The following is a 23,775-nucleotide window of genomic DNA, read 5'->3' on the forward strand; positions in this document are numbered from 1 at the left end:
ACTCCTGTGGCTTTCCTGCTGCTGGAAGGAGCTCTGGACACTCAGAAGTGACCCACCAGAGTGACACTCACTGACATACTTAAATGCTGGAGCTTGGTGGTCTGAAACCTTGAGATGACACCATCATACAGGCCTCCCTGGCTGGCAGTTCCTGCTTCCTGGTTCCCTGGTGCTGAGAGATGGATGGGCAAAAACCCACCATTAACCCGGGCCCTGTGTCATGGGACAGCAGGAGGGGGATCTGTCATGCCTGCTCACTGGCCATGCAGTTAGAACTGCAGAAGGTAGGAGAGACAGCACAGGGATTCTGCTAAAGACTCTCCTGCCTGAGGCTCTGAGGCCCCAGATTCAATTCCCAGCACCACCAGAGCTCAGCAGGGATCTGGAAAAATAAAACATCATCACATTAAAACTGTTGGGGTCTCTGGCGGGGCGATCTCCAGGGGAAAGGTAACGGACCGGTTCTTTATCGCTCACCGGGGAGCCCTGCAGCATGCTCAGAACTCCTTTATTAGCAGGTGGACATGAGTTAAATAGAAAACCAAACAAAGGGAATTATTATTGAAATATGTCAGAAATTACAGGTTTCTTAAAGGTCGGCTTGCCCCTATGGTAGGGGGCTGGTATGACAAGAATTGATGCAATACATAAAGGTCAAGATAATTAGTCTCCTGATGCAGGTATTTAATTACCCAAAGGCGTTTGAGGGGAGGAGAGGGGTTGAACCAGTTAAGGCAAGAGAGAGAGAAGATAAGCAAGGTTTGATGCAAATTGAGGACATCAAAGGGCACTGCTAGGTGTGTGTGATAAGGTGTGTTCTCCTCTGTGAACTTTGAGTAAGTGAATCTTAAGGTAGGCAGCCATGTGGCCTGCAGTTAATGGGGAGAAGTATTGGGGTTTCTGTGGGCCTGAGAGTCAAGAAGGAAAGAACTAAGTCTGAGTTTACCCCCTTTTGCTCACCTCGGTAGAGAGAGACTCACCAAGAGGGTATCTTCTCAGACCTCCATCCAAGGATGGAGGTAGTTCTTCCTAAGCTCTATCAAGCTTACACATAGTCCCAACATAAAACAAAACAAAAAAGGGCTGGGGAGACAGCATGATGGTTCTGCAAAAAAAAAAAAAAAAAATTCCTGCATGAGGCTCTGAAGCTTCAGATTCAACCCTCAGCACCACTGTCAGCCAGAGCTCAGCAGATCTCTGGCAAAACAAACATAAAAAAAAAAAAATGAAACTTGAAGAGACTTGAGCTCACTGAGCATTGGGAGGGCGATACTCTTCTGTGTCCTCCGTCACTTCTCCTTGATAAAAGTCCCCTTGGGGAGGTGTCTGTCCTGCTGACTGCCACCCACCCCACCCCTGACAGTCTGTTCATGGGGCCCAACTCCTGCCTTCTTCTGAGTAGGGGCACGTCACAGACACACAACACCCCATCACTGCACAGGCCCCGGCTCCCCATGCGCCGGGCGTCCCCACACCTGGCCTGACCCCTCATGAGCACTGTTCCCTTTCCCCACAGACAGCAGAGGTGGCGCTGGCCAACCTCAAGAACAAGTATGAGAACGAGAAGGCGATGGTGACGGAGACGATGACAAAGCTAAGGAACGAGCTGAAGGCCCTGAAGGAAGACGCAGCCACCTTCTCCTCCCTGAGGGCCATGTTCGCCACCAGGTAAGGCTCTGGGGCTGGGCCTGGAGGTGGAGTGGGGGCTCGGGGCAGGTGCTGCTGGTGGGGGGGTTTCGTGTCCTGTCCCCAGGGGCTGCATCTCCTCAGCACCTGCTGCCTCACATGCACAGAGTGTGCACTCTGCCATGTGCTACCTCATGCATCGTGGTTTTTCAGAATCTTGGCACCTGATGGTTGCATCCTGGCTGAGTGCACATGCTACAGTGCTCAAGGACCTGGGTTCCAGCCCCTACTCCTCACCTGCAGGGGGGAAGCTTCACAAGCGGTGAAGCAGATCTGCAGGTCTCTCTCTCTCTTTCTCCCCCTCAATTTCTTTCTGTCCTATCAAACAAAATAGAAATAATAAAGAGGGAGTCGGGCTGTAGCGTAGCGGGTTAAGCGCAGGTGGCGCAAAGCACAAGGACCGGCATAAGGATCCCGGTTCGAACCCTGGCTCCCCACCTGCAGGGGAGTCGCTTCACAGGCGGTGAAGCAGGTCTGCAGGTGTCTATCTTTCTCTCCTCCTCTCTGTCTTCCCCTCCTCTCTCCATTTCTCTCTGTCCTATCCAACAACGACGACAACAACAATAACTACAACAATAAAACAACAAGGGCAACAAAAGGGAATAAATAAATTAAATAAAATAAAGAAAAATAAAGAAATAATAAAGAAAAAAGAAGAAATAATAAATATATCCCGTGGCCAGGCAGCATTGCAAAATTGAGAGGGGAGGGGGAGACAGAGAAGGAGAGAGACACCTGCAGCCCTGCTCCACCACTTGTGAAGCTTCCTCCCTGCAAGTAGGGAATGGGGTCTGGAACTGAGTCCTTAACATATGGTAACATGTTTGCTCAACCAGCTGTGCCACCTCCCAGCCCCCCAGGCATGGCCTTTCCACTCTGATCCATTCCCCCAAAGGCTGTGGTGAGCTGTGGCTGCCATGTATGGAGCTCAGCTGAACCTTGTTCCATCCTGTGCCACTGGGGCCACCCCCACAGCCACTCAGTCCCGGGAGCTTGAGACATCTTTCCTTAGGAGTATCCCCCAGGCCTGGGAGGGAGCTCACCAGTAGAATCCTCACCCTGCTGTGCCTGAGGCCCTGAGTTAGAGCCCTGACACCACCTTGGGGTACCATGAACAGCATCAAGGGGAGCTCAGTGGATGGTGGAGCAGGGCTGCGGTCTCTCTAAATAACAGGTGGAAAATTAGGCATGAGAAGGCACTCAGTGACATTGTGTGTGCACAAGGCCCCGGGTTCATAGGCTGGTTCCACACAGAAGGAGGCTTTGGGGCTGTGGTCTCTCCATCCCTCCCTCTCTCTCTCTCTCTCTCCTTCTTTTCCTCTCCCCTTCCTCCCTCTCTCCCTCTCTCTCTATAAAAGGGAAAAAGGGGTTGAGTAGTGGTACACCTGGTAGAGTGCACACATTACCATGCACAAGAACTTGGGTTCAAACCCCCACCTGCAGCAGGGAACCTACACAATCAGTGAAGCAGGTCTGCAGGTGTCTCTCTATCTCCCATCCCTCTTAAATTTTCTGTCCTATCAAAATGAAAGAGAAATAAAAGCATTTTTTTAAAAAGACACTTATGATGCAGTTTCAGAAATTCTGCATGAGCTGGGTGGGGTGGTGGTGCATCCAGTTGAGTGCACATATAGTGCACAAGGACCTGGGTTCAAGCCCCCAGCCCCCACCTGCAGGGGGGAGGCTTCATGTGCAGTGAAATGGGGCTGCATCTGCCCTGTGTGTGTGTCTCTCCCTCTCTCCCTCTCCCTTCCCTCTGAATTTCACTCTGTCTCTATCTTATAAACAAATAAGTAAAAACAAGCAAAACATTAAAGAAAAAAGGTAAACAAGGGTGTCCCCCCTGAGTTGCCTGCTTAGGCTGGGCGTGTTGTCCCCAGCTCTCTGTGAAATCGAGGCAGAGCCTCCCCATGACGCCCCACTCTGCCCCACTCTTAAAGGTGTGACGAGTATGTGACGCAGCTGGATGAGATGCAGCGGCAGCTGGCCGCCGCAGAGGATGAGAAGAAAACGCTCAACACGCTGCTGCGCATGGCCATTCAACAGAAGCTGGCCCTCACGCAGCGGCTGGAGGACTTGGAGTTCGACCATGAGCAGGCACGCCGCGGCAAAGGCAAGGCCGGCCGCAGCAGGCTCGGCAGCCCCAAAGTAAGTGGGGTGGCGCCTGCCCGCGCCCCCCCCATAGACACCTCCCCCTGGCACCGCGGCCTGGGTCCCCAGATGCCTGTCACGCTCGCCCTGCCCGCCGCCGGGGCCCCTCACCCGAGAAGGTAGGCCTGCTGCCCGGCACAGCCCCTTGGGCCCCTCCTGCCCCCACGCCCGGCAGCCAAGGTTCCCGTGAGGCCCTTCCACCAGACGCTCCTCAGGGCCACAGGGATACCATGCTCTCGGGAACCCCAAATTCCAGGGCTGGAGCCAGGCCAGTGAGGGCAGTGGAGGAGGTTCTGGAAGCAAGCATCCAATCAGTTCCTACTGCTCCGGGGGCTGGACCCGCAGCCTCCTCAGCATCCCCAGCCTTAGGGTCAGCGGTGGCAGCCCCGGTCACCTCAGTCATCCTCGGGAGTTCCAGGCAGACAGCACACCCCATGTTGCTCGGTGCTGCCCAGGGGTACACACACAGAGCCCCTTCTCCAGCCCCCTGCAGTGTCTAGGCGGGGTTGCCCTCGCCCTCTGGGAGCTGACTGGCCCAGCCCCGGGTCCCCCTCGTCCTCCAGACTTGAGCCAGTGGGAAGGACGTGTCGGCGATGGGCCTGCTGGGAAAAGTCATTAAAGTTGACCTTTTCTGTTTCCTATATGTATTTGCTGGGATCTCCTGCAAGACCATTTTCACCTTCCCTTTGTGGTCAGAGCCCGCCCAGGACGCCAGGGGCCTCCGACCTCCAGAGTTTATTAAGAGTCCCCCCCGACCCCACCTCCACAGCCTCCTTGCTCCTGAGGGCCCCCCCTTCCATGAGTGAATTCCTGCGAGAGCACCGGCTCAGCAAGGAAAAAAGGTTAACCGTGGCCACTCCAGGTAAACACCATCTCCTTGGGTGCATGTGGTACAGGCGGCGAGGGACAGCCCCCACCCCCAGATTCCCGGGGTCCCCGGGCCCCCACACCACAGGTATCAGCCCCTCTCAGCCCCCCAGGCTCCCTCCATGCTGGAGTGGACAGAGAGTTGGATGGGCTGGGCCTCTGGCTCTAGTTCTGAGTCTCCCACACCATCAGAGAAGGCAGCTGCCAGGCGGGCAGGGATCAGTTCCTGCCGCCCACCCCGGTCTTCTCAGGGTCAGCACACTGGGCTTTGCAAGCCTGGATCCCCAGACACCTGAGTGCTACTGCACCCCAGCCCCCCCAACCTAAGAGGAAGAGGGACATTTACATTCTCCTGAGGCTACATATGCGGCCACAGCCAGACACCCATAACGACCCTGCACATCCACTTTTGGCTGGCCACCTGGGGGCACCGTCGCTGCTGGGGCCACTGCTGTTCCCCACCTCTGACCCCTCCTGGCACCTTCCATCCCCTGCCCAATCAGGTCCGGTCCTTGCTTCATAGCAAACCTGTATCACATGGCTGCCCCTCTGTAGAGCCCTCAGCTATGGCCCCATTGCTCTGCTTCTCTGCCCAGGAGGCAGGCATGATGGAAGCTTCCAGCACATGTTCAGCCCTATAGGTGGTGATGGTGGCACTGGCAGGGGCAGCTGCCACAATGTAAATACCAGCTCAGCTGGTTGCTTCTCCCCCAGGGCTCTCCAATATGGCCCTTTGTGGGGCTCTGGGGTGTCACAGCCCCCAGTGTGGAGTCACCTAGACATCTGGTCAGACAACACCCACTGCCCTTCCAAAATTCCAACTGGACTTGGCGGCACCATGCACTGGAGCTTAGAAAGGAAATGGAGAAGCCTTTAGCCTGCATTGGGAAGGGTGGGTGCAGGCATGACTGATGTGTAATGATAAGTGGAAGCAGTGGTGACTTTCTTAAAAATATTTTAAAATATTAATTTTAATCAGAGAGAGAGAGAGACCTGTTCAATTCTGACTCATGGTGGTGCCGGGGATTGAACCTGGACCTCAGAGCCTCAGGCAGGAGAGTCTGTTTGCAGAATCATGTGCTGTTTCCCCAGCCCTTTTATTTATTTGTTTTTATTATTTGTGGGTGGAGTCAGGGTTGCCTGCTTGTGAGATTTAACTGCTTCAGGCTACTTGTCATTCAGATGGGGGGGGGAGGGGAGAGGAGAGGAGAGGAGAGGAGAGAAGAGGAGAGGAGAGGAGAGGAGATTAGAGGAGAGGAGAGGAGACTAGAGGAGAGGGGAGGGGAGGGAGGGGAGGGGAGGGGAGGGGAGGGGAGAGAGGAGAGGAGAGGAGAGGAGAGGAGAGGAGAGGAGAGGAGAGGAGAGGAGAGGAGAGGAGAGGAGAGGAGAGGAGAGGAGAGGAGAGGAGAGGATTGAGTGCCCAAGCACCTCCCATGTGGATTCAGGGCTGGAATCCGGGGCTTATGTGACTGACTATTCAATTGGAGATCTCTCCAGCTCTGCTTTAATTTGTGTTTGGCTGTTTGGTCCTTGTTTACACACAGGTGAATTTCATACCATCAGCATCCATATTGGAAAGTTCTAGCACCATATCCTTAACATCCCATGCTGTTCTCCACCCCAGCCCCCCAGTCTGACTTTATTCTGAGTTTTATTTCAGGTGCTGCCTCTCTTGTTAACCACAGAGGCTGTGTTCTATTAATTGTGACATCACAGAACATTCTGGAACACACATGTATGGATGCTCTAGAATGCTGCCTGGTGTCCTCTTGCATTCCTTCCTCCTCCCTCCCATTTTCCCTCCAGAATGAGTGGACTCAACCTCCCCGAGGTTCTGGGGCCAGGAGGCTTCTGAGAATGGCAGGCTGCAGTGTCGTCTTATCTGCTTTAGTCTCCATTAACCAAAAGACACCCTTGGCCTTTGGAATGACCAACATGTGCATCTATAAGACCAGAGACATAAATGATAGGGCATTCAGAATCATGAGGCCAGAAGGTCATTCTTTTTTTTTTTTTTTTTTAAGATTTTATTTATATATGAGAAAGCTAGTAGGAGAGAGAAAGAACCAGACATTACTCTGGCACATGTGCTGCCGGGGATTGAACTTGGGACCTCATGCTTGAGAGTCCAGTTTTATCACTGCACCACCTCCCAGACCACCATAAGATTGTTCTAATCGTAAGTTAGCATATTGGCATGACTTGTAGTTCTTTTTTTCTTTTAAAAATTTAAAAATATTTGTTTATTTATTGGATAGAGACAGCCAGAAAGCAAGATCAAAGGGGGAGATAGGGAGAGAGACAGAGAGACACCTGCAACACTGCTTCGCCACTTGCAAAGCTTTCCCCCTTGCAGGTGAGGGCCAGGGACTCAAAGCTGGGTCCTTGTTCATGGTAACGTGTATTCAACCAGGTGTGCCACCACCTGGCCCCTATCTCTCTCTCTCTCTTTCTTTTCTTTTCTTTTGCCACCAGGGTTATCAATAGGGCTCAGGGCAAGCACTACAAATCCACTGCTCTCAGTAGCAATTTTTTCCTTTTCTTTTTTCTATCTTTTTATTTGAAAGAACAGAGAGAAATTGAAAGTGGAGAAGAATATAGAGAGGGAGAGAAAGATAAGACACCTGCAGGGGCCAGGTGGTGGCGCACCTGGGTAAGCGCATACATTATAGTGCACAAGGACCTGGATTCAAGCCCCTGGTCTCCACCTGCAGGGGGAAAGCTTCATGAGAGGTGAAGCAGGGCTGCAGGTGTATGTCTCTCTCCCTCTCTATCATCCACCTTCCATCTCGATTTCTGGCTGTCTCTATCTAATAAAGATAATTTTTTTTGTTAAAATACCTGTTTTTTTTAATATTTTTTATTTTATTTATTTATTCCCTTTTGTTGCCCTTGTTGTTTTATTGTTGTAGTTATTATTGTTGTTGTCGTTGTTGGATAGAACAGAGAGAAATGGAGAGAGGAGGGGGAGACAGAGAGGAGGAGAGAAAGATAGACACCTGCAGACCTGCTTCACCACCTGTGAAGTGACTCCCCTGCAGGTGGGGAGCCGGGGTTCGAACCGGGATCCTTATGCCGGTCCTTGTGCTTTGTGCCACCTGCACTTAACCTGCTGCACTACAGCCCGACTCCCTAATAAAGATAATTTTTTTTTTAATTTTTTTAAAAAAAGATAAGACATCTGCAGACCTGCTTCACTGCTCACCCTGCAGGTGGGATGAGGAGCTCAAACCCAGATCCTTGCGCATGATGATATGTATGCTTACCTGGTGTGCTACCACCCAGCCCCCAAGACTTGTATTCCATAACTATTTGTTGAAGTTAAAATGATAAAGGTAGACAGAAGAAAGGCAGCTGTTATAATCTGAGAAATTTTCAGCTATTTATCATGGAGTGGATTAGAGTTGTTGTTTTCCCAGAGCCCTGCTGAGCTCTGGCTGATGGTGGTGCTGGAGATGGAACCTGCACCTTCAGAACCTCAGGCAGGAGTCTTGCAAAACCATCGTGTGGTCTCCCCTTCCCTAGATTTATTCTTAATCATTTCTAAAGTCAACCCGACAACGTTTGTTTTGTAATCATTTTATTTATGGGTGGATGACTTAAATATTTATTGGATAGAGACAGAAATTGAGAGGAGTGGAGGACATAGAGAAGTAGAGAGAGAAAAATTGAGAGAAATTGGGGAGATAAAGAAGAAGACAGACACCTGCGGCCCTGCTTCACCACTTGTGAAGCTTTCCCTCTTCGGGTGGGGACCAGGGACTTGAACCCGGGTCAATGTAACGTATGTGCTCAACCAGGTGTGCCACCTTCTGGCCCAAGTGAATTACTTATAATACAGATGTTGAAACATGAGAACAATTTGTTTTTATTTTTTATTGATTTTATATTGATTTACAAAATTATAATATAACGGGTGTAATTCTCCACTGTTCCTTCTACCAGAGTTCTGTGTCCCCATTCCTTCCACTGGAAACTGCAGTGGTTCTCCCAAGGTCACAGATATGGGTCGGCTCTTACTTCTATAACTGTCTATATTTAGATATGTTTGCCTATTTTCCCTCTGGTCTTGTTTTCCTAAGTCACACCTGCACCTGTTACTACTTCCAAGTGTCCTTCCTTTTTTCCCCCTCTTCTCTCTCCAGGTCCTGATGGAGTTGGAGTTCATCTTTCCCTAGCATTTATCCCCCCATTTTTTTTTTTTATGTCCAGGGTTATTGCTGGGACTCGGTGCCTGCACCATGAATCCACTGCTTCTGGAGGCCATTTCCTCCATTTTGTTGCCCTTAGCTGTTGTTACTGTTATTGCTGTTGTTGTTGTTGGACAGGACAGAGAGAAATCCAGAGAGATGGGGAAGACAGAGAGAGGGAGAGAAAGAAAGACACTTGCAGACCTGCTTCACTGCTTGTGAAGTGGCCCCCCTTGCAGGTGGGGAGCTGGGGGCTTGAACTGGGATCCTTATGCAGGTCCTTGCACTTTGCACCATGTGCGCTTAACCTGCTACACTACTGCCTGACTCCTGACCAAAATTCTTTATGGGGTGCAGAAGCGGGGATGTCTGGCTTCTGTAATTGCTTCTCTGCTGGACATGAGTGTTGGCAGTTGGATCCATCCCCCAGCCTGTTTCTATCTTTCCCTAGTGGGGCAGGGCTCTGGGTAGGTGAAGTTCCAGGACACATTGGGGAGATCGTCTATGGGCACAATTTCTTTTCTCCTTGTGATAAGTGTCTGCAAAACACTCTCACCCCCTTTCCTCCATCACGTGCCAGGACCCCAACACCCTCCAGCCCCCACCCTCCTCCCTCATACCCCAGAGTCCTTTGCTTTGGTGCAATCCCAGCAATGTTTTCTAAAAGGATCTAGTTAAAGAAATGACGACAGAAACTCATCAGTCATCTATTCCAAATTGTATCTTCTAAAAGTAATTTGCATTATTAATGGCATGTATCATGTTTCATAGGCTGAGCAATATTGAGCAAGATATATGAAACATTATTTCTGATGCTCATACTATCTAAAGTGATTTCCATAAGCTGACAAAAGGAAAGGACACCATATGGGTTTAGCCCTGGCTTCTGGGCAAGAAATGGCTTAAAACCCCTGGGAAACAGTAGGTTTTTGCTTCTGTTCATGAGCTCTATATAAGTTATTGATTATCCTAAAAATTTGCCGACTGGGAACCATTTACGTTTACCATTTTAAAAGGAAAACTCATTGTAATTTCTCCATATATAAGGTTTTTTGGGTGATGTTTTTTTAAATTATCTTTATTTATTTATTGGATAGAGATGGTTAGAAATGGGGAGGAAAGGGAGCTAGAGATTGAGACAGAATCCTGCAGCCCTGCTTCATGAAGTGCGAAGCTTTCCCCCTGCAGGTGGGGAGCGGGGGCTCAAACCTAGGTCCTTGCGATTTGTAGCATGTGCACTCAACCAGGTGCACCACCACCCGGCCCCTTGGTGATGTTATTTTCTTTTTTTTTTTTTAATATTTATTTTATTTATTTATTCCCTTTTGTTGCCCTTGTTGTTTTATTGTTGTAGTTATTATTGTTGTTGTTCATTGTTGGATAGGACAGAGAGAAATGGAGAGAGGAGGGGAAGACAGAGAGGAGGAGAGAAAGATAGACACCTGCAGACCTGCTTCACCGCCTGTGAAGCGACTCCCCTGCAGGTGGGGAGCCGGGGTTCGAACCGGGATCCTTATGCCGGTCCTTGTGCTTTGCGCCACCTGCGCTTAACCCGCTGCGCTACAGCCCGACTCCCGGTGATGTTATTTTCTAAAATAGATCTCAGCACATGTTGTATTTGTGTTTGCAAATCAAATAAGGGAGGGTCTAGCCCCGTTGAAACAACCCAGTCAGTTGTTGGCCCACATCCTTTGGTGATGAAATCCAGAGGGAGATGAGTCTAGAAATTGTGATGGAATATAAACTGTTATCTGCCCCTGTGGGTGCTGCTTTCAGAGAGATATCTCACTTTTGTGAAACAATGAGCAGAAAACTCCCTTTTTTGAAAGCCCCCCAAGGGGGTTGTCTTGTTCTGATCTGATCCTCATCCTGGTGCACAGATTCTGAGTCCCCCACACCCCACCTCAGTCCTGCCCTGAGCCTGAATCTGGAGGAAGTCATCAGGGACTGGGGTGGGGCCCTCAGTGGTCACTTGGGGTCTCCGGTCTCCGAGAGGCGTTCACTCCACCCTAAGCCCTGCCAGAAGCTGACTTTCCACACCGGCCACCCAGCTGGCCCCCAGTGTCCCTGTGTTCTGCCGTGTCCTCCTCAGCCTCTCCAGTCACCTGCCTCTCCTGTTCTCTGCTGACTCCGTGATTCAGCCAGCTGGGGAGAAGGGTTTGGTCCCTAGACTCAGCTAGCTCTCAGCAGATGATGATGATGATTGGATAGAGACAGGCAGAAATCTAGGGGGAAGGGAGAAGATAAGGAGAGAGACAGACATCTGCAGCACTGCTTCACCACTCATGAAGATTTCCCCTTGCAGGTGGGGACCAGGGGATTGAACCCGGGTCCCTGTGCCTGGGAACTGGCTGGGCCCTGGCTGCACCTCTCTTCATAGTCCCTGTGGTTGCTCACAGAGGCGTGCTGGCCTTCGTGTCCACAGGGCCCTCAGGGAGGCCCACCTCGCTGCCCACTGGCCTAACGGGTGTGTGTCTTCCTGCCCTCTTCCTGCCCAGGGCAGCTGGTGAGCAGCTTGGGATGGACTCTGTGTCCAGAACCCAGGCCCCACTTCGGCAAAAACAGTAGAGGTAGGGACTGGCGTTTTCACCAAGAGGCAGGAGGCCACCCGCCCCTGCTAAGTGCCCTCCCTTTCTGCCCCTTGAACTGCTTCGGTCCCTCTGTCCTGGGAAGATCTGTCTGCAGGTGCCCTTTGAGCTCACTCCTAATCTGAGCTTTCTTCCGGGGCTGCCGTTTCTCATCTCCCTTCACAAGTCTGCACATCCACCTGTCACTGTATTTTCTTATTTATTTATTTTTGATAGAAATAGTGAAATTTAGAGGGGGGGAGATAGAAAGAGAAAGACACCTGCAGCCCTGCTTCACAACTTGTGAAGCTTTCCCCTTGAAGGTGGAGACCAGGCGCTTGAACCTGGGTCCTTGCGCACCGTAGTGTGTGCGCTTAGCCAGTGCACCACCACCTGGCCCCTTGTTGTTTTTTTTAATTCTCTTTGTTGCCTTTGTTGTTTTATTGTTGTTGTCGTTGTTAGATAGGACAGAGAGAAATGGAGAGAGGAGGGGAAGGCAGAGAGGGGGAGAGAAAGATAGACACCTGCAGACCTGCTTTACTGTCTGTGAAGCGACTCCCCTGCAGGTGGGGAGCTGGGGGCTCTAACCGGGATCCTTACGCCGGTCCTTGTGCTTTGCACCACCTGTGCTTAACCCACTGCGCTACCACCTGACTCCCATGTTTTTTATGCAGCACGTGGGGCCTCGTGCATGAGCAGACTGCCCCACTAAGGTCTCCATTTTTCATTTTATTTTATAGGTTTTAGAGAAAGAGGAAGGCAGAGAGAGTGAGCGAGAGAGAGACAGCACAGCACCACTCTCCCATGGTTCATGGTGTTCTGTGGTGCCAGGGTTCAAATCCAGAACCTTGAACAGCATAAGGCACATTTGAGTGTGGCCTTTGCATGACACACACACACACACACACACACACACACACACCTGCAGACCACACAGACAGGGACTCCCATGTGTGTTGGAGTTGGCTTGTCTGGGTGTCGTTCATCCTCAGGACTCTGCACCCAGCACATGGTGGGCCTTGCTTTGTTGGAGAAGTCAGTCCAGTGTCTGTCCCTCCCTCCCTTCCTACCTTTCTTTCTTACCACCAAGGTCTTTGCTGAGGCTCGGTGCCAACACTACAAACCCACTGCTCCACTGGCTATTTTCTTTTCTTTCTATTTTATTTGACAGGACAAAGAGAAATTAAGAGGGGGGAGATAGAAAAAGAGATAGAGAGACACCTGCAGCCCTGCTCCATCACTCATGCAGGTAGGGAGCAGGGGCTTGAACCCCAGTCCTTGCACACTGTAATGTGCACACTCAGCCCGGTGCACCCCCACCTGGCCCCGCCCCTGGGGAGCTGCTTTCTGACAGGTGTTGCTGACTCTGGGAGAACCTCGGGCCAGGCACGCTCCCCCCTGGTGCTGGCGTCTCCTGGGCGGTGCCGGTGAGCAGAGTGCATGCCTGGCTAGGGCTGGCTGGCGCCAGGGTCATGTCTCTGTCCAGTGCTACAGGTGAGACCAGCAGGCACGGAGGGCCTGTCCTTGCCTGTGTGTGCACCATCCCTGCTGAGAAGTCCTCGTGGGTTCCCCGAGGTCCCTTTCCTTGTCCCCTGTGACCATGTCTGACCTGGGGAGGGACATGTGGTGGCGTCAAGGCTGGATGGTGAGGAGAGACCCGCTGGGTGAGTGCCAGCCAGGCCAGCTCAAGCCCCGAGCGGCGGCTGGGCTAGAGGAGAGAGCCCTCATGCCGTGTGTCTGCTCACAGGCTGCCGATGTGCTCCATGCCAGCCTGCAGCCCTGGGTTCTGAGGACACACCCCTCCCCGTCTGCTGCTGACAATGGCATCAGGCTTCTGCCCCTGGCGCTCAGTTCCCTTTCTGTGGCATTTCTTCCTCGGCACTGCCTTCTGCTGCCTGGGTTCTGTGCTAGTCTCATCTTGTCTGCCCAGGGCTGCTCTCGCTCTGTGGGCAGACCAGCCAGGGCTGAGCCAAGGAAGCTGCCAAGATGCTTGTGCTCACACACTGCCAGTCACTTGGAAGGTTTAGCAAGAAGGGGCTAGCGTCACTTTAAAAGGTGGCTGTGAAAGTGGTTGTCAGGGCTTCCATGTCAGTCTGACGGCTACCTGAGGAGGATTAAGCACCTGTGTCTCACCTGCTCTATCTACTCCCATTTCCTCTTCCTGCTCAGCAACCATTCCCTCTCTGGCCGTGGTGGTGTGGTGAAGCACACTCTAGTGGGCCCCAGGCATTGGGGCTATGAGGGGGTCATGGCTGGCCCTCCGTCCAGGGCCTTGAGCTGCCCCAGCCTCCAGGAAGCTCTCTTGCTCACTGAGGCTCATGCTCTGCCTGGGCTGGGCCAGTTCCCCCTACCTGGGCACTGGGTGCCTGAGGCAAGCAGCAGGAGAGCAGGCATGGCCAGTGACCACCAGGCCTGGACCAGAGGGAGTGGTCACCGAGCTGGGTGCTGCCATTGTCACTGCCACCTCATCTCTGCTACTACCACCATTACCACCACCATCACTGTCACCATTACCACCATCATCACCAATAACACCATAACCACTACCATCACTACCATTACCATTACCACCATCACCATCACCACCATTACCACCATCACTGTCACCACCAGCACCACCAGCACCAATATCCTTCTCATCCTGATGCTGGGTGGTGCTCACTGAAGTTGCTGGCAGTGACTGAAGTTGCTGGCAGTTCCCATGGTCACCTCTGCCAGAACTGCAGGCAAAGGACAGGAGCTGCCCACCTGATTGTTGGGAGTCCAGGTGGAACCCCTTTTAGGCCCATGGTTGCCTCTCCCTGATACCCACCAGAGGCAGCCAGGCGTGTGGTCCAGGTGAACAGTTAGTGCCCAGCCCTAAGGCCCCTAGAATCTCCCCCTTGTGGGGGGGGGGGGGCTTGGGGCTGAGGGAGCAGTGGAGGCAAAACAAGGCAGCTGTGTCAGTCTTCCTTTCTTGGGGGCTCTGAGTATCCTGGCGTGCTGGGGTCCCATGGCCCCTTCCTCAGCTTCCCCCCAAAGCGACTTGCAGCCATGACCGACTGAGACCCAGTGATGCCCTAGAGCGCTAAGAGAATGAGAAGTGGACACAGGTGTCCAGGGTTGAAGCTATCACCCCGGGGCTTCCAAGGCACCTCTCCTGCCCACCCCTGCACAGCAGGCCCCAGGCGCCACCAAATTCCTGGTCACTTGCACCTTGCACCCACTGCACTTCCTCAGACTTGCCACAGGAGGGCAGCACAGCTCTGGCAATCTAAAAAAAAAAAAAAAAAAAACCCTAAAAACCCAAGTTTGGTAAATACATCAAAACAATTGAATACTTCAAGATAGTCAGATCGTCTTAACTTACCACATAGGTGGAAGAGCTGTAGAAAAGAAGGAGTACAAGGGTTTATTTTAATGTTGTTATTTTTGACACTGGGGCTACTGCTGGGGCTCAGCGTCTGCGCCATAAATCCACTGCTCCTAGTGGCCTGAAATTTACCCCTTTCTTTCTCAGAAACTGAGAGGGAGAGGGAGAGGGGGAGAGGCAGACAGAGAGACACCTGCAGACATGCTCCAACGATCATGAAGCATCCCTCCTGCAGGTGTGGAGCAGGGGCTTGAACCCAGGTCCCTGTGCATGGTAACATGTAAGCTCAGCCAGGTGCTCCATCGCCCGGCCCCAGGAATTTACCTTTCAAGACTCTACAAAAGGGAATCATGGGCTAAGCTGATGGGAAGGCAGAGAATTGGGGGGGGGAAGAAGCAGAACCCCAGACATAGAAGTGTGAAGGGCTGGCCATGCTGTGGGGCTCCAACAGTGGGTGCTGGGCAGTGCTGGGCTTGACCCCATCCCACCTACTCTGCCCATTGCTGCAGGGTGCCTGAGTCATCCAGGGCAGCCTGAGCCCCCCCACCCCAGACCTAGGGCTGTGACTCCCCGAGGTGTGGTCAAAGGAGGGGGCATTCCAGCCTCGGTCCCAAGGGCTGTTTCCAGAATCCAGCTGAGCTGGGGAATCTCTTGGTCAGTCTCCCAGTGCCCCAAGGAGCTGGGTCTAGACCCCCTGACCACTGGCCTGTTCCCTTGGGCCTGTGGGCAGGACACAATTCCCGTGTCTCTCACTGCTCCGCGGCCTCCTGGCACCGGGAACAGATGTCCTTTGACTGTGAGGCGGGCAGCACCAGCTCATGGCAGGCCCCCACCCCCACCCCTTCCAAGGGCCCTTAGAGAGCCAGTGCTTTGGCCTGGGAAGTTGGGGCCACCCAGTCCCTGGTGCCCTAGCCTCCTATGCCCCCAGGACACCCACTTTAATGGTGCCCACATGGGCTGCCCCCTGTCAGTGCACCTGTGGGTTTCAGAGCCTGGCTGGTCACTCTTGCAGGCCCTCCCCTCTGCAGGCACCTGTCCCTGGAGCCCTGGGCCCTCACGCCCTCCACCTCCCTCACTCTGGCACCCACGTCTAACTTCTCAGTTTCTCCTAGATTGTCAGCAGCCTGCTGCCTCCCTACCGGCACAGCACCCACAGCTAGCCCGGAGGCCCCTGAGCCCAACTGCCAGGTAAAACTCCCTGTCCCCCCACCACATGACCCACCATCGTCCCTGCCACCTCTCATCTCTACCACCCCTGCTCCCCTCTTCCAGCCTTTCACCCCCAGAGGCATTCCTCCAGGGTGGACAGGAGGGAGAGTGTGTCCACCTGGGACTAGCACCCTGCAGAGCCAAGTAGGGAGGACTGCGTGAGCTACAGACACACGGCCCCTCACCAGGCCCCCAGCCTACACCCATCTGTCCATGTGGGCAGCACTGCTGTCTGCTTCCGAGGCTGGGCTTGGCATGGCCTGCGACTCTGATGTCCTTGTCCCTCATCCTCGGGCCAAGCTGAAGGGGCCGGGTGTCCAGGGCAAGCCACCTTGCCTGGGGTGGACTGGCCAGTAGGTGACACAGGAACCCCCCAGGCACCATGGACAGGGCCTGGGGGACAGGGAGGAGTGAGGCCTCGTGCTGGATCTGACCACAGCTCCTCTCCCCGTACCCTGCCCACCATGGTCATCAGCAGGGCCGACTTGCAGAAGGTTCTGGTGGGCACTGTGGTCAGCCATGTAGAAGCAGCTGGGTAGAGGAGGAGGGGTGTTGGCGTCAGAAATGCGGCTAGACGACTCGGGTGCAGGTTTGGAAGTGGGAGAGGCTGGTTATGCTATCCAGGGCCTGGACTCCACACCAGCAGGTCTATGTCTACTTCACACACCTGTGGGGGAGCTCAAGACAGAGTGCACAGTGACCAGACTGCAGGGACAGCCAAAGACATAACTCCTCAAGGTGGCACTGGAGGGGGACCCACAGCCAGCTCTGCTCAGCCTGGGGTGGGGTCCTGTCAGTCAGGCTCCTCTGGGCCCACACAGCCCAAGGGTGTGTGGTGTGGGCTACTGGGTGTGTGTGTGCATACGCGCATGCGCGCGCGCTGAATTTGGCTTTTTAAATTAAATTGATTTTAATTTAATTTTGCCACCAGGACTATTGGTTATTGCTGGGACTCAGTGCCTATACTATGAATCCATTGCTCCTGGTGGCCATTTTGCCCCCCTATTTTTATTTAACAGGACAGAGAAATTAAAATGACTGGAAGAGATAGAGAGGGAAAGAGAGAGATACCTGCAGACCTGCTCCACTGCTCATGAAGCACCCCCCCATACACAGATGGGGAGCAGGGGCTGAATCCAGGTCTTTGCTCATGGTAATGGGTGCACTTGGCTCCCTTCTCCTCCTCCTCCTTTTTCTTCTTTTCAGTTATTTCATAAGAGAGGTCAGAGCCCCCTTCTGCATAGGCAGCATGAGCCCTTACACTCAGGCCCTGTGGTGCAAGTCCAGTGTCCTCCCTGCCTACTGTGCTGTCTCCCAGCTGGTGGTCTCACTTGACCTCACCCCTGGGACCACTTCAGTTTTGTTGGGACAGGAAAGGAGCAGAGTTTTTAGGGCTTTGACTATCTGGTTACAACAGGAACCTCGCCCTGTGAGGACTGTTTGCCTGGGCCAGTTCCCTTCCAGAAGCTACTGGAAATGGTCAGGAGGTCCCTCTCAGTGGACTCTGAGTCAAACACTGGGGAGTGGGACTCCAGCCCCGCAGCCTGGCCCAGACCCCCAGGCCCCACCGATGGAGCTAGAAGGCATTCCCCCCCACCCTTGGGTGCCTGGTTGGAAGGGAATGTTTCCCAGTGAGAGGGTGGGCAGATGGACAGACAGGCGGACATGGGCAGGAAGCCAGCATTCAGAGCTGCTGGCCCTGCCCCCATGGCCCTGCCCCCACACCCGGCTGTGTACACAAGAGCATCTTCTGTTTGGAAGCCTAGACCCTTCGAGCGCAAACTGAGCTGGCTTAGGAAGGTTCTAGAAGGTGGCTGCCCCATGTGAAAGGAATCCCCAGGGTGCCAGGGCAGCCGGTGGGGAAGGTGTGCAGATAAGAGGACTTTGTCCACTGCCCTGCCTGTCAGCCAGCTACTTTCCTGGAAAGAAAAAGGCGTGTGGTCAACAAGGGCAAAAAAGGGAATAAATAAATATTTAAAAAAAAAAAGGTGTGTGGCCCCATCTGGTGTCTGCCCAGAGCTCCAGGGGAGGCGGGGCCCGGGGGCACTCTTTGTACAACACCCCTGCAGAAGGATCTTCACCGCTACCCCTGAGGTATCTGGGAGGTTAGGGAGGTCAGTGGCAGGGAGAGAAGTGCTGCCCTGCCCTGCAGTGGCCAGACATGCCCTGGCCTCAGAGATGTCCCCAGGGCTGTCCCTTAATGCAGCTGGCTCTTGCGGGGCAGAGGACACTGGGCCCCCTGTGCTGGGCCCACCATTGCTGCCTTCCCAGGCTGCTGGGCACAACCATAGGTGCCCTGTGCTTGGAGGCCAGGCGGCAGGGGGGCTCCTACAGATGAGGGGCCAGAGCCTTGGGGACCCCTACTTCCACCCCTACCCCCTACACTCCCCATCTCTCTGCATGCTGTCCACTGGTCAAGTCCTCCCATCTGTCACCTGCCCCCCCCCCCCATGCTGATTACCCCTGTTTCTCCTTGCAGTCCTGACCTCGCGTCCCTGGAGCAGCCTACTGAGGAGCCCCCCGCCGGCCCACCCTGCGCCCCGCTGCACTGCCTCGCCAAGCCTCCGCCCCCCTAGGGCTACCTCCTGAGGGTAACAGGCTGATACTGCCCAGGGCTCCAGCTCTGGGATCAGAGGACAGAGAACAGAGTATGTGATGAGTGGCACCAAGGTTCAACTTAGAGGGGGACCTTGGGGGGGTCCCCTCCCTGGACCAGCCCAACAGCCACACCAGATATCAGTTCCCACGTTTATTCTGTCCTCGGTCATGTGGAGGGACTGTCACCCCTCCTGGCTCCTGCACAGAGTGTGTCCCCATCGGTCTGGGCCTGGACCTCTGCTCCTGAGCCAGGGGGGCTGGGGATCACTTGGTGGCTTCTGTTGGACACCCTCTCCCACTGGGAGACTCCACCAAATGCTCCTGGTGAATCTGAGAGAGGACAGTGATCGCCCACCATGTCCCTCCATGTCCAGAGACAAACGCTGGTGCTTGTGTGTGTGTGTGTGTGTGTGTGTGTGTGTGTGTGTGTGTACGTGTGTGAGCCACTACAATGGGAGGGGGACCGGAATGTCCCCATAGTGGCAGGGCTTCACTCTCCTGTCCCTTATTCCCTTCTGCTGAGTGCGTCCAGCCCTAGGGAATGGACGTCAAGTCAGCCTTGGGGAGGTGTCCCCAGACTGCTGACCTGCTGTTGCTAGGTTGTTTTATTTTATTTTATTTTCATAATGAACCTCCTTTGCACAAAGACAAATCAACCCAATAGCTACTGTCCATCATGGCTCTGTCCTCACCACTGTGGACAGGCATGCAGGTGCCACCACTGTCAGCTGAGAGAACCCCCCCATCCATGTTCTTCCTCCTTCCTCTGAGTGTCCACCTGCCATGTCCAATGTCCTGTCCAGTCAGTGGCCTCAGCTCGTGGGAGTGGACCTATCTTTTCTGGAAGCCGTTGTGCTCCACACAGGCCCAACGTGGCACAGAGCAGCTGCCCAGGGGCCTGGCCTTCTCATGAAGCCCTGGGGTCCCTGCTTGTCCCCCCAGCAGTTAACTCTAAGCACACGGCCGACCCAGCAGTCAGCACACATGCACTCACATGCATGTGCCTGTGCATGTGAGCGTGTGTCACTGGGAAGGAGCAGCTGCTGCACGGGGGCACCAGGCCTCAGGAGGAGGAACTCCCTCAGGAAGACTCAGGCTCAGAGGACAAAAGCCAGCAGCAGAAGTGCCACATAGGTCATGGGCAGAGGCTGAGAAACGGCCATGATCATGGTCATGGTGAAAGAGGTCGGCAGAGTAGCTGGGCTGTGTTTGCAAGAAAGCACAATTACTGCGTTGAAATAGAAAACAGAGTCCACAGGCAGACACGCCTTCCCTTCCTGTGGGAGAGCATCCTCAGTCAAACACTAAGAGTGGGAGGAGCAGTAAGTTGCATCTGGACCAAGCACACCGAGGTGTATGGGACACCACCCCTCACACAAATCCTTCCTAATCCTGACTCTCTAGGCCCCATTCACACCTCTTATCCTGTGTCCGTATAGGAGTCTGGAGAACTCTGAGGAAAACAGCTATTATGTGAGAAAAGACTTAATGAGAACGATGCTACTTTAGTCAAGGAGTCATGGGGAGGGGGGATCATGGAGAAAAGGGACTTTCTCAATCTACAGTTCCAGCTCCAGATGCCAGTGTTAGAACCTGGCCAAAGAACCCAGCTCTCAGAGATTCCCTAACCATGGCAAGTCGTTGAGTAGTGGACGTGAGGAAGACACATGTTTACGCCTTGAATGCTGGGTGTCCGGTGAAGATGAGCACCTTAGCCATACCGCGTGGCGCCTGCTGGGCTCATGGCTCTGAGGTGCTCCTCCGCTTTTCTGTCTGGCTTGTGGGGCCAGTTGGCCAGCTAGTCAAGAAGCAGCCTCTCTCTGGAGAGCAGGATGCAGTCTTCACTCCCCCAGGGTATTTGGGAGGAGCAAAACAAAACAGGGCTGTCCAGTTGGTTTCCATTGCTGTCATCTTTAACTTCCTGCAGAATGTAGAGACTTTGTTATAAAAAGCCGAAGCGGCCGGAGCTGCAGAAGCAGCCATGCTGGGTGATCTTCAGGGATGGAAAGGGAAGAACAGGGAGGTCTTTCTCTCTCTCCCTCCCTCTCCCTCTCTTTTTTCCTCTCCCTCTCTCTCTGTCTCCCTGCTGAGGGGACTGCTCCTGTGAGCTCGGGCCTGGCATTCTGCTCCACAGGACTGAGAGGGAGACTGCCCAAGACTGCCACCATCTTCTTCAAGCTGGGATATGGATTCTTGTTTTGAGTTGTTCTAAAGTCTTGGGAGAGAGGGTAGTTCCCAGTGGGGACTTAGCCCACAGGTGCCCCAGGTTCAGGGATGCAGAGAAAGCCAGGGATCACTCACCTGAAAGGCCCTCTTAGGAGAATCATGACTTTAAAAGAAAACAAAGTCCCCCTGGGGTTCTTGGTGGGTTGGTTGGTTTGTATATTGATTTTGAATAAGCTTTGTTTGAGATGACAAAAAGAAAAATACAAGAAGCTGGTCTCCCATACAGGGGCTGAGACTGTTCCAGAAGCCTTGGGGTGGGGGGCACTGCTGCTGTGCTGCTGGGATCAGTGCTGTCACGACACCCAAGTGAACCCCTCGGGACACAGCCCTCCGCAACCGCTGCCCTCCCTTGGCCTAAGCTGGGCCCTGGCGAAGCCCTTCCCTCTGGCCCTTCCCCCACCCTGTCTTCACTCAGTGCTCCCCAGGTGCTCAAGAGTTGAGGTGCACCCCTGGAGGATCTGCAGGTGTCACAGTCAGCTGAGGAAGGATGGCAGAGTGCTCCACCTGTGTCCCCGTTCTGTGACAGCCGCTGGGATGTCACCCAATTCCCCCCCCCTTTGCCTGTGTAACTGCGTGGTTTGCTGATTCAAATAAAGACCAGAGCCAGTAAGAAGCAGGCACCTTCCCCCCTTTTGATGCCTGAGCCAGAGCTGCTACAGAGGCAGAGCAAGGTGCCAGTCGTCCAGCCATAGCGAAGTTGGAGGGCTCTGGCACGTTTTCCACATGGCTGTGAAGCCCAGTGGTGACTATTGGCACCCAGGGAACAACTGGGAAACCTGTGTGTGACATTGCTGTCACCTGGGGGTTCAATTGCACCATCAAGACAGGCCACATTTGACCTCCCTCCATGTCACCGTCTGTTCCTTGTCCAGCGACCCCGCTGTCCTGTCCTTGTCCTATCCTGTCCTTGGCGCTCCCCTCCTGGGGCCACAGTGTCAAGTGTCCCCTCCCTAAGATCCATCATATGGAAACAGCTTTCCTAAAGACCCTTCGGTTGCCGGTTATTTTCTAAAAGTCCAATATCGAAGGAAATGTGTTCTCTAGGACATCGGCATCTCCTGTAAATGCAGGGTTGTTTTTTTTTTTTTTTTTTAACTTCTGGCTGCTTGTTCTTTGAGCTTGTCCCATTGCAGACGGTTCTGGGTGTGTGTCTCTTGGGAAGCTTGAGTGTGCTGGCATTGGAATAAGGGGGCTCTAGGGACGCCAGGGGCCACTGGACCAGCGGGCATGTCTCAGCCTGCCTACCGGCTGAATGAGGTGTAATACATAACTTCCCTGGAAATAAACTGGGTGTTGTTTTTTTTGTTTTGTTGTTGTTGTTGTTCATTTTCTCTGTGTCTCCTCATACTGCTCTGAGTTTCTGGATGTCACTTTAATTTTCACTCTGTGCTACCGTCAGCCCATGGGTGCCACTTTAACTCGTGCATTAGGAAAGTGAGAAGGCTCTGTGCATTTCTGTAGGATCTCCTCGGCTCTGTGGCTTTATTGGCTACACTTCCTGGTAAGAGGAGTCTCATCTCTGTCCAGTTTCTCCTGTCTCTGACCTGGCCTCCCTCCTGCTGCGCATTTTTGTCAAGAAGATACACTGAGTGGGATTAGATTAGAAAATGCCTTCCTTGGGGGGCCGGATGGTGGTACACCCAGTTGATCTCACATGTTACCATGTGTTAAGGACCTGGATTTGAGTCCCTGCAGGGGGAAGCTTCATGAATGGTGAAGCAGGGCTACAGGTCTCTCTCTCCAAATATATATATATCCTAAAATTCTCTCAGTCCTATCAAGTAGAAGTAGGAAGAAGAGGGGTCAGGCAGTGTGCACCGAGTTAAGTGCACATGGGCAAAGCACAAGGACCAGCAGAAGGATCCCGGTTTGAGCCCCTGGCTCCCCACCTGCAGGGAAGTTACTTCACGGGTGGTGAAGCAGGTCTGCAGGTGTCTATCTCTTCCCCTCTCTGTCATCCCCTCCTCTCTATTTCTCTCTGTCCTATCCAACAACAGCAGCAGTGACAACAACAATAATGACAACAAGGGAAACAAAATGGGAAAAATAGCCTCCAGGAGTAGTGGATTTGTAGTGCAGACACTGAGCCCCAGCAATAACCCTGGAGGCAAAAAAAAAAAAGGTAGTAGGAAGGAGGGAGAAAATGCCTCTTTAAAGGAAACATTTTAAGGGAGAAAAGAAGCGAAATGTTTGCGTTCTGGGAGGGTGAAATTCCTTGGGGGTGTGACAGAAAGGAGCTATAAAGTAGGATCCGTGCTACTGCCATATCCAACGCAGACACACTCAGCTCAGAGCTTACAAGCCCACACACCCTCTCAGAGGAATCTGAGGCTACAGAGCAGCCGCTCTGATCAGTGTATATGGGAGCCAGACTGTGCAGAGGTGCCTCCTCCCTAACTTGGCTTCCGTGGGAGTTGTAAATGATTACTGATGCCAGACCAACCACATTTCAAAGCACCACTGGGTGGGGCTCTGTGAAGGGAGAGGTCTTGGGGGGGAGGGGTCGGAGGGAAACTAGGCAGAGCCTTTGCGAGTTCTCAGCCTCTCAGCCCTGGTGGTGTTCATCCATCCAGTTTTACTGGGGGGCTGTTTGAGATGGGGAGGGCTCTGGAGGTCTAGCCCCACACCAGGGGACAAAGCAGAGAAGGCTCCTACCTTCTGAGAGTCGGCTAGTTCTGCCTGAGGATCCAAGGTCCCAGGTTCAATCCCCAGCACCACCATCAGCAATAGCTGGTTAAAATAATAATAATAAGCTCACATGGCGCAAAGAGCAAGGACCATTTAGGATCTCGGTTCAAGCCCCCGGCTCCCCACCTGCAGGGAAGTCGCTTCATAGGCAGTGAAGCAGGTCTGCAGGTGTCTGTCTCTCTTCCTCTCTATCTCCCCCTTCTCTCTCAGTTTCTCTCTGTCTCTATCCAATAACAAATAA

The 23,775-nt window shown here is 53.3% G+C and overlaps 1 protein-coding gene across 5 annotated transcripts in view; it reads left to right on the top strand.

Moving 5' to 3' along the window:
* BICD1 (BICD cargo adaptor 1) overlaps nucleotides 1–22,148 on the top strand; it is a 65,257-nt gene extending 43,109 nt beyond the window's left edge. The window contains exons 6-10 of one of the 5 annotated variants that reach the window (XM_060194624.1): nucleotides 1,517–1,668; nucleotides 3,627–3,956; nucleotides 4,506–4,699; nucleotides 15,926–16,001; nucleotides 18,502–22,148. In XM_060194624.1, coding sequence (XP_060050607.1) covers nucleotides 1,517–1,668; nucleotides 3,627–3,956; nucleotides 4,506–4,699; nucleotides 15,926–16,001; nucleotides 18,502–18,598 — 849 coding nt within the window. In that variant the 3' untranslated portion in view covers nucleotides 18,599–22,148. Of the gene's footprint in view, nucleotides 1–1,516; nucleotides 1,669–3,626; nucleotides 3,957–4,505; nucleotides 4,700–15,915; nucleotides 16,002–18,501 lie in introns of those variants that run through there. The other 4 variants (XR_009550722.1, XM_060194625.1, XM_016191970.2 and 1 more) reach the window with 4 other exon arrangements.
* Nucleotides 22,149–23,775: the final 1,627 nt, after the last annotated feature.

The sequence above is a fragment of the Erinaceus europaeus genome, chromosome 7, assembly GCF_950295315.1.
Source record: "Erinaceus europaeus chromosome 7, mEriEur2.1, whole genome shotgun sequence".
NCBI lineage: Eukaryota > Metazoa > Chordata > Mammalia > Eulipotyphla > Erinaceidae > Erinaceus > Erinaceus europaeus.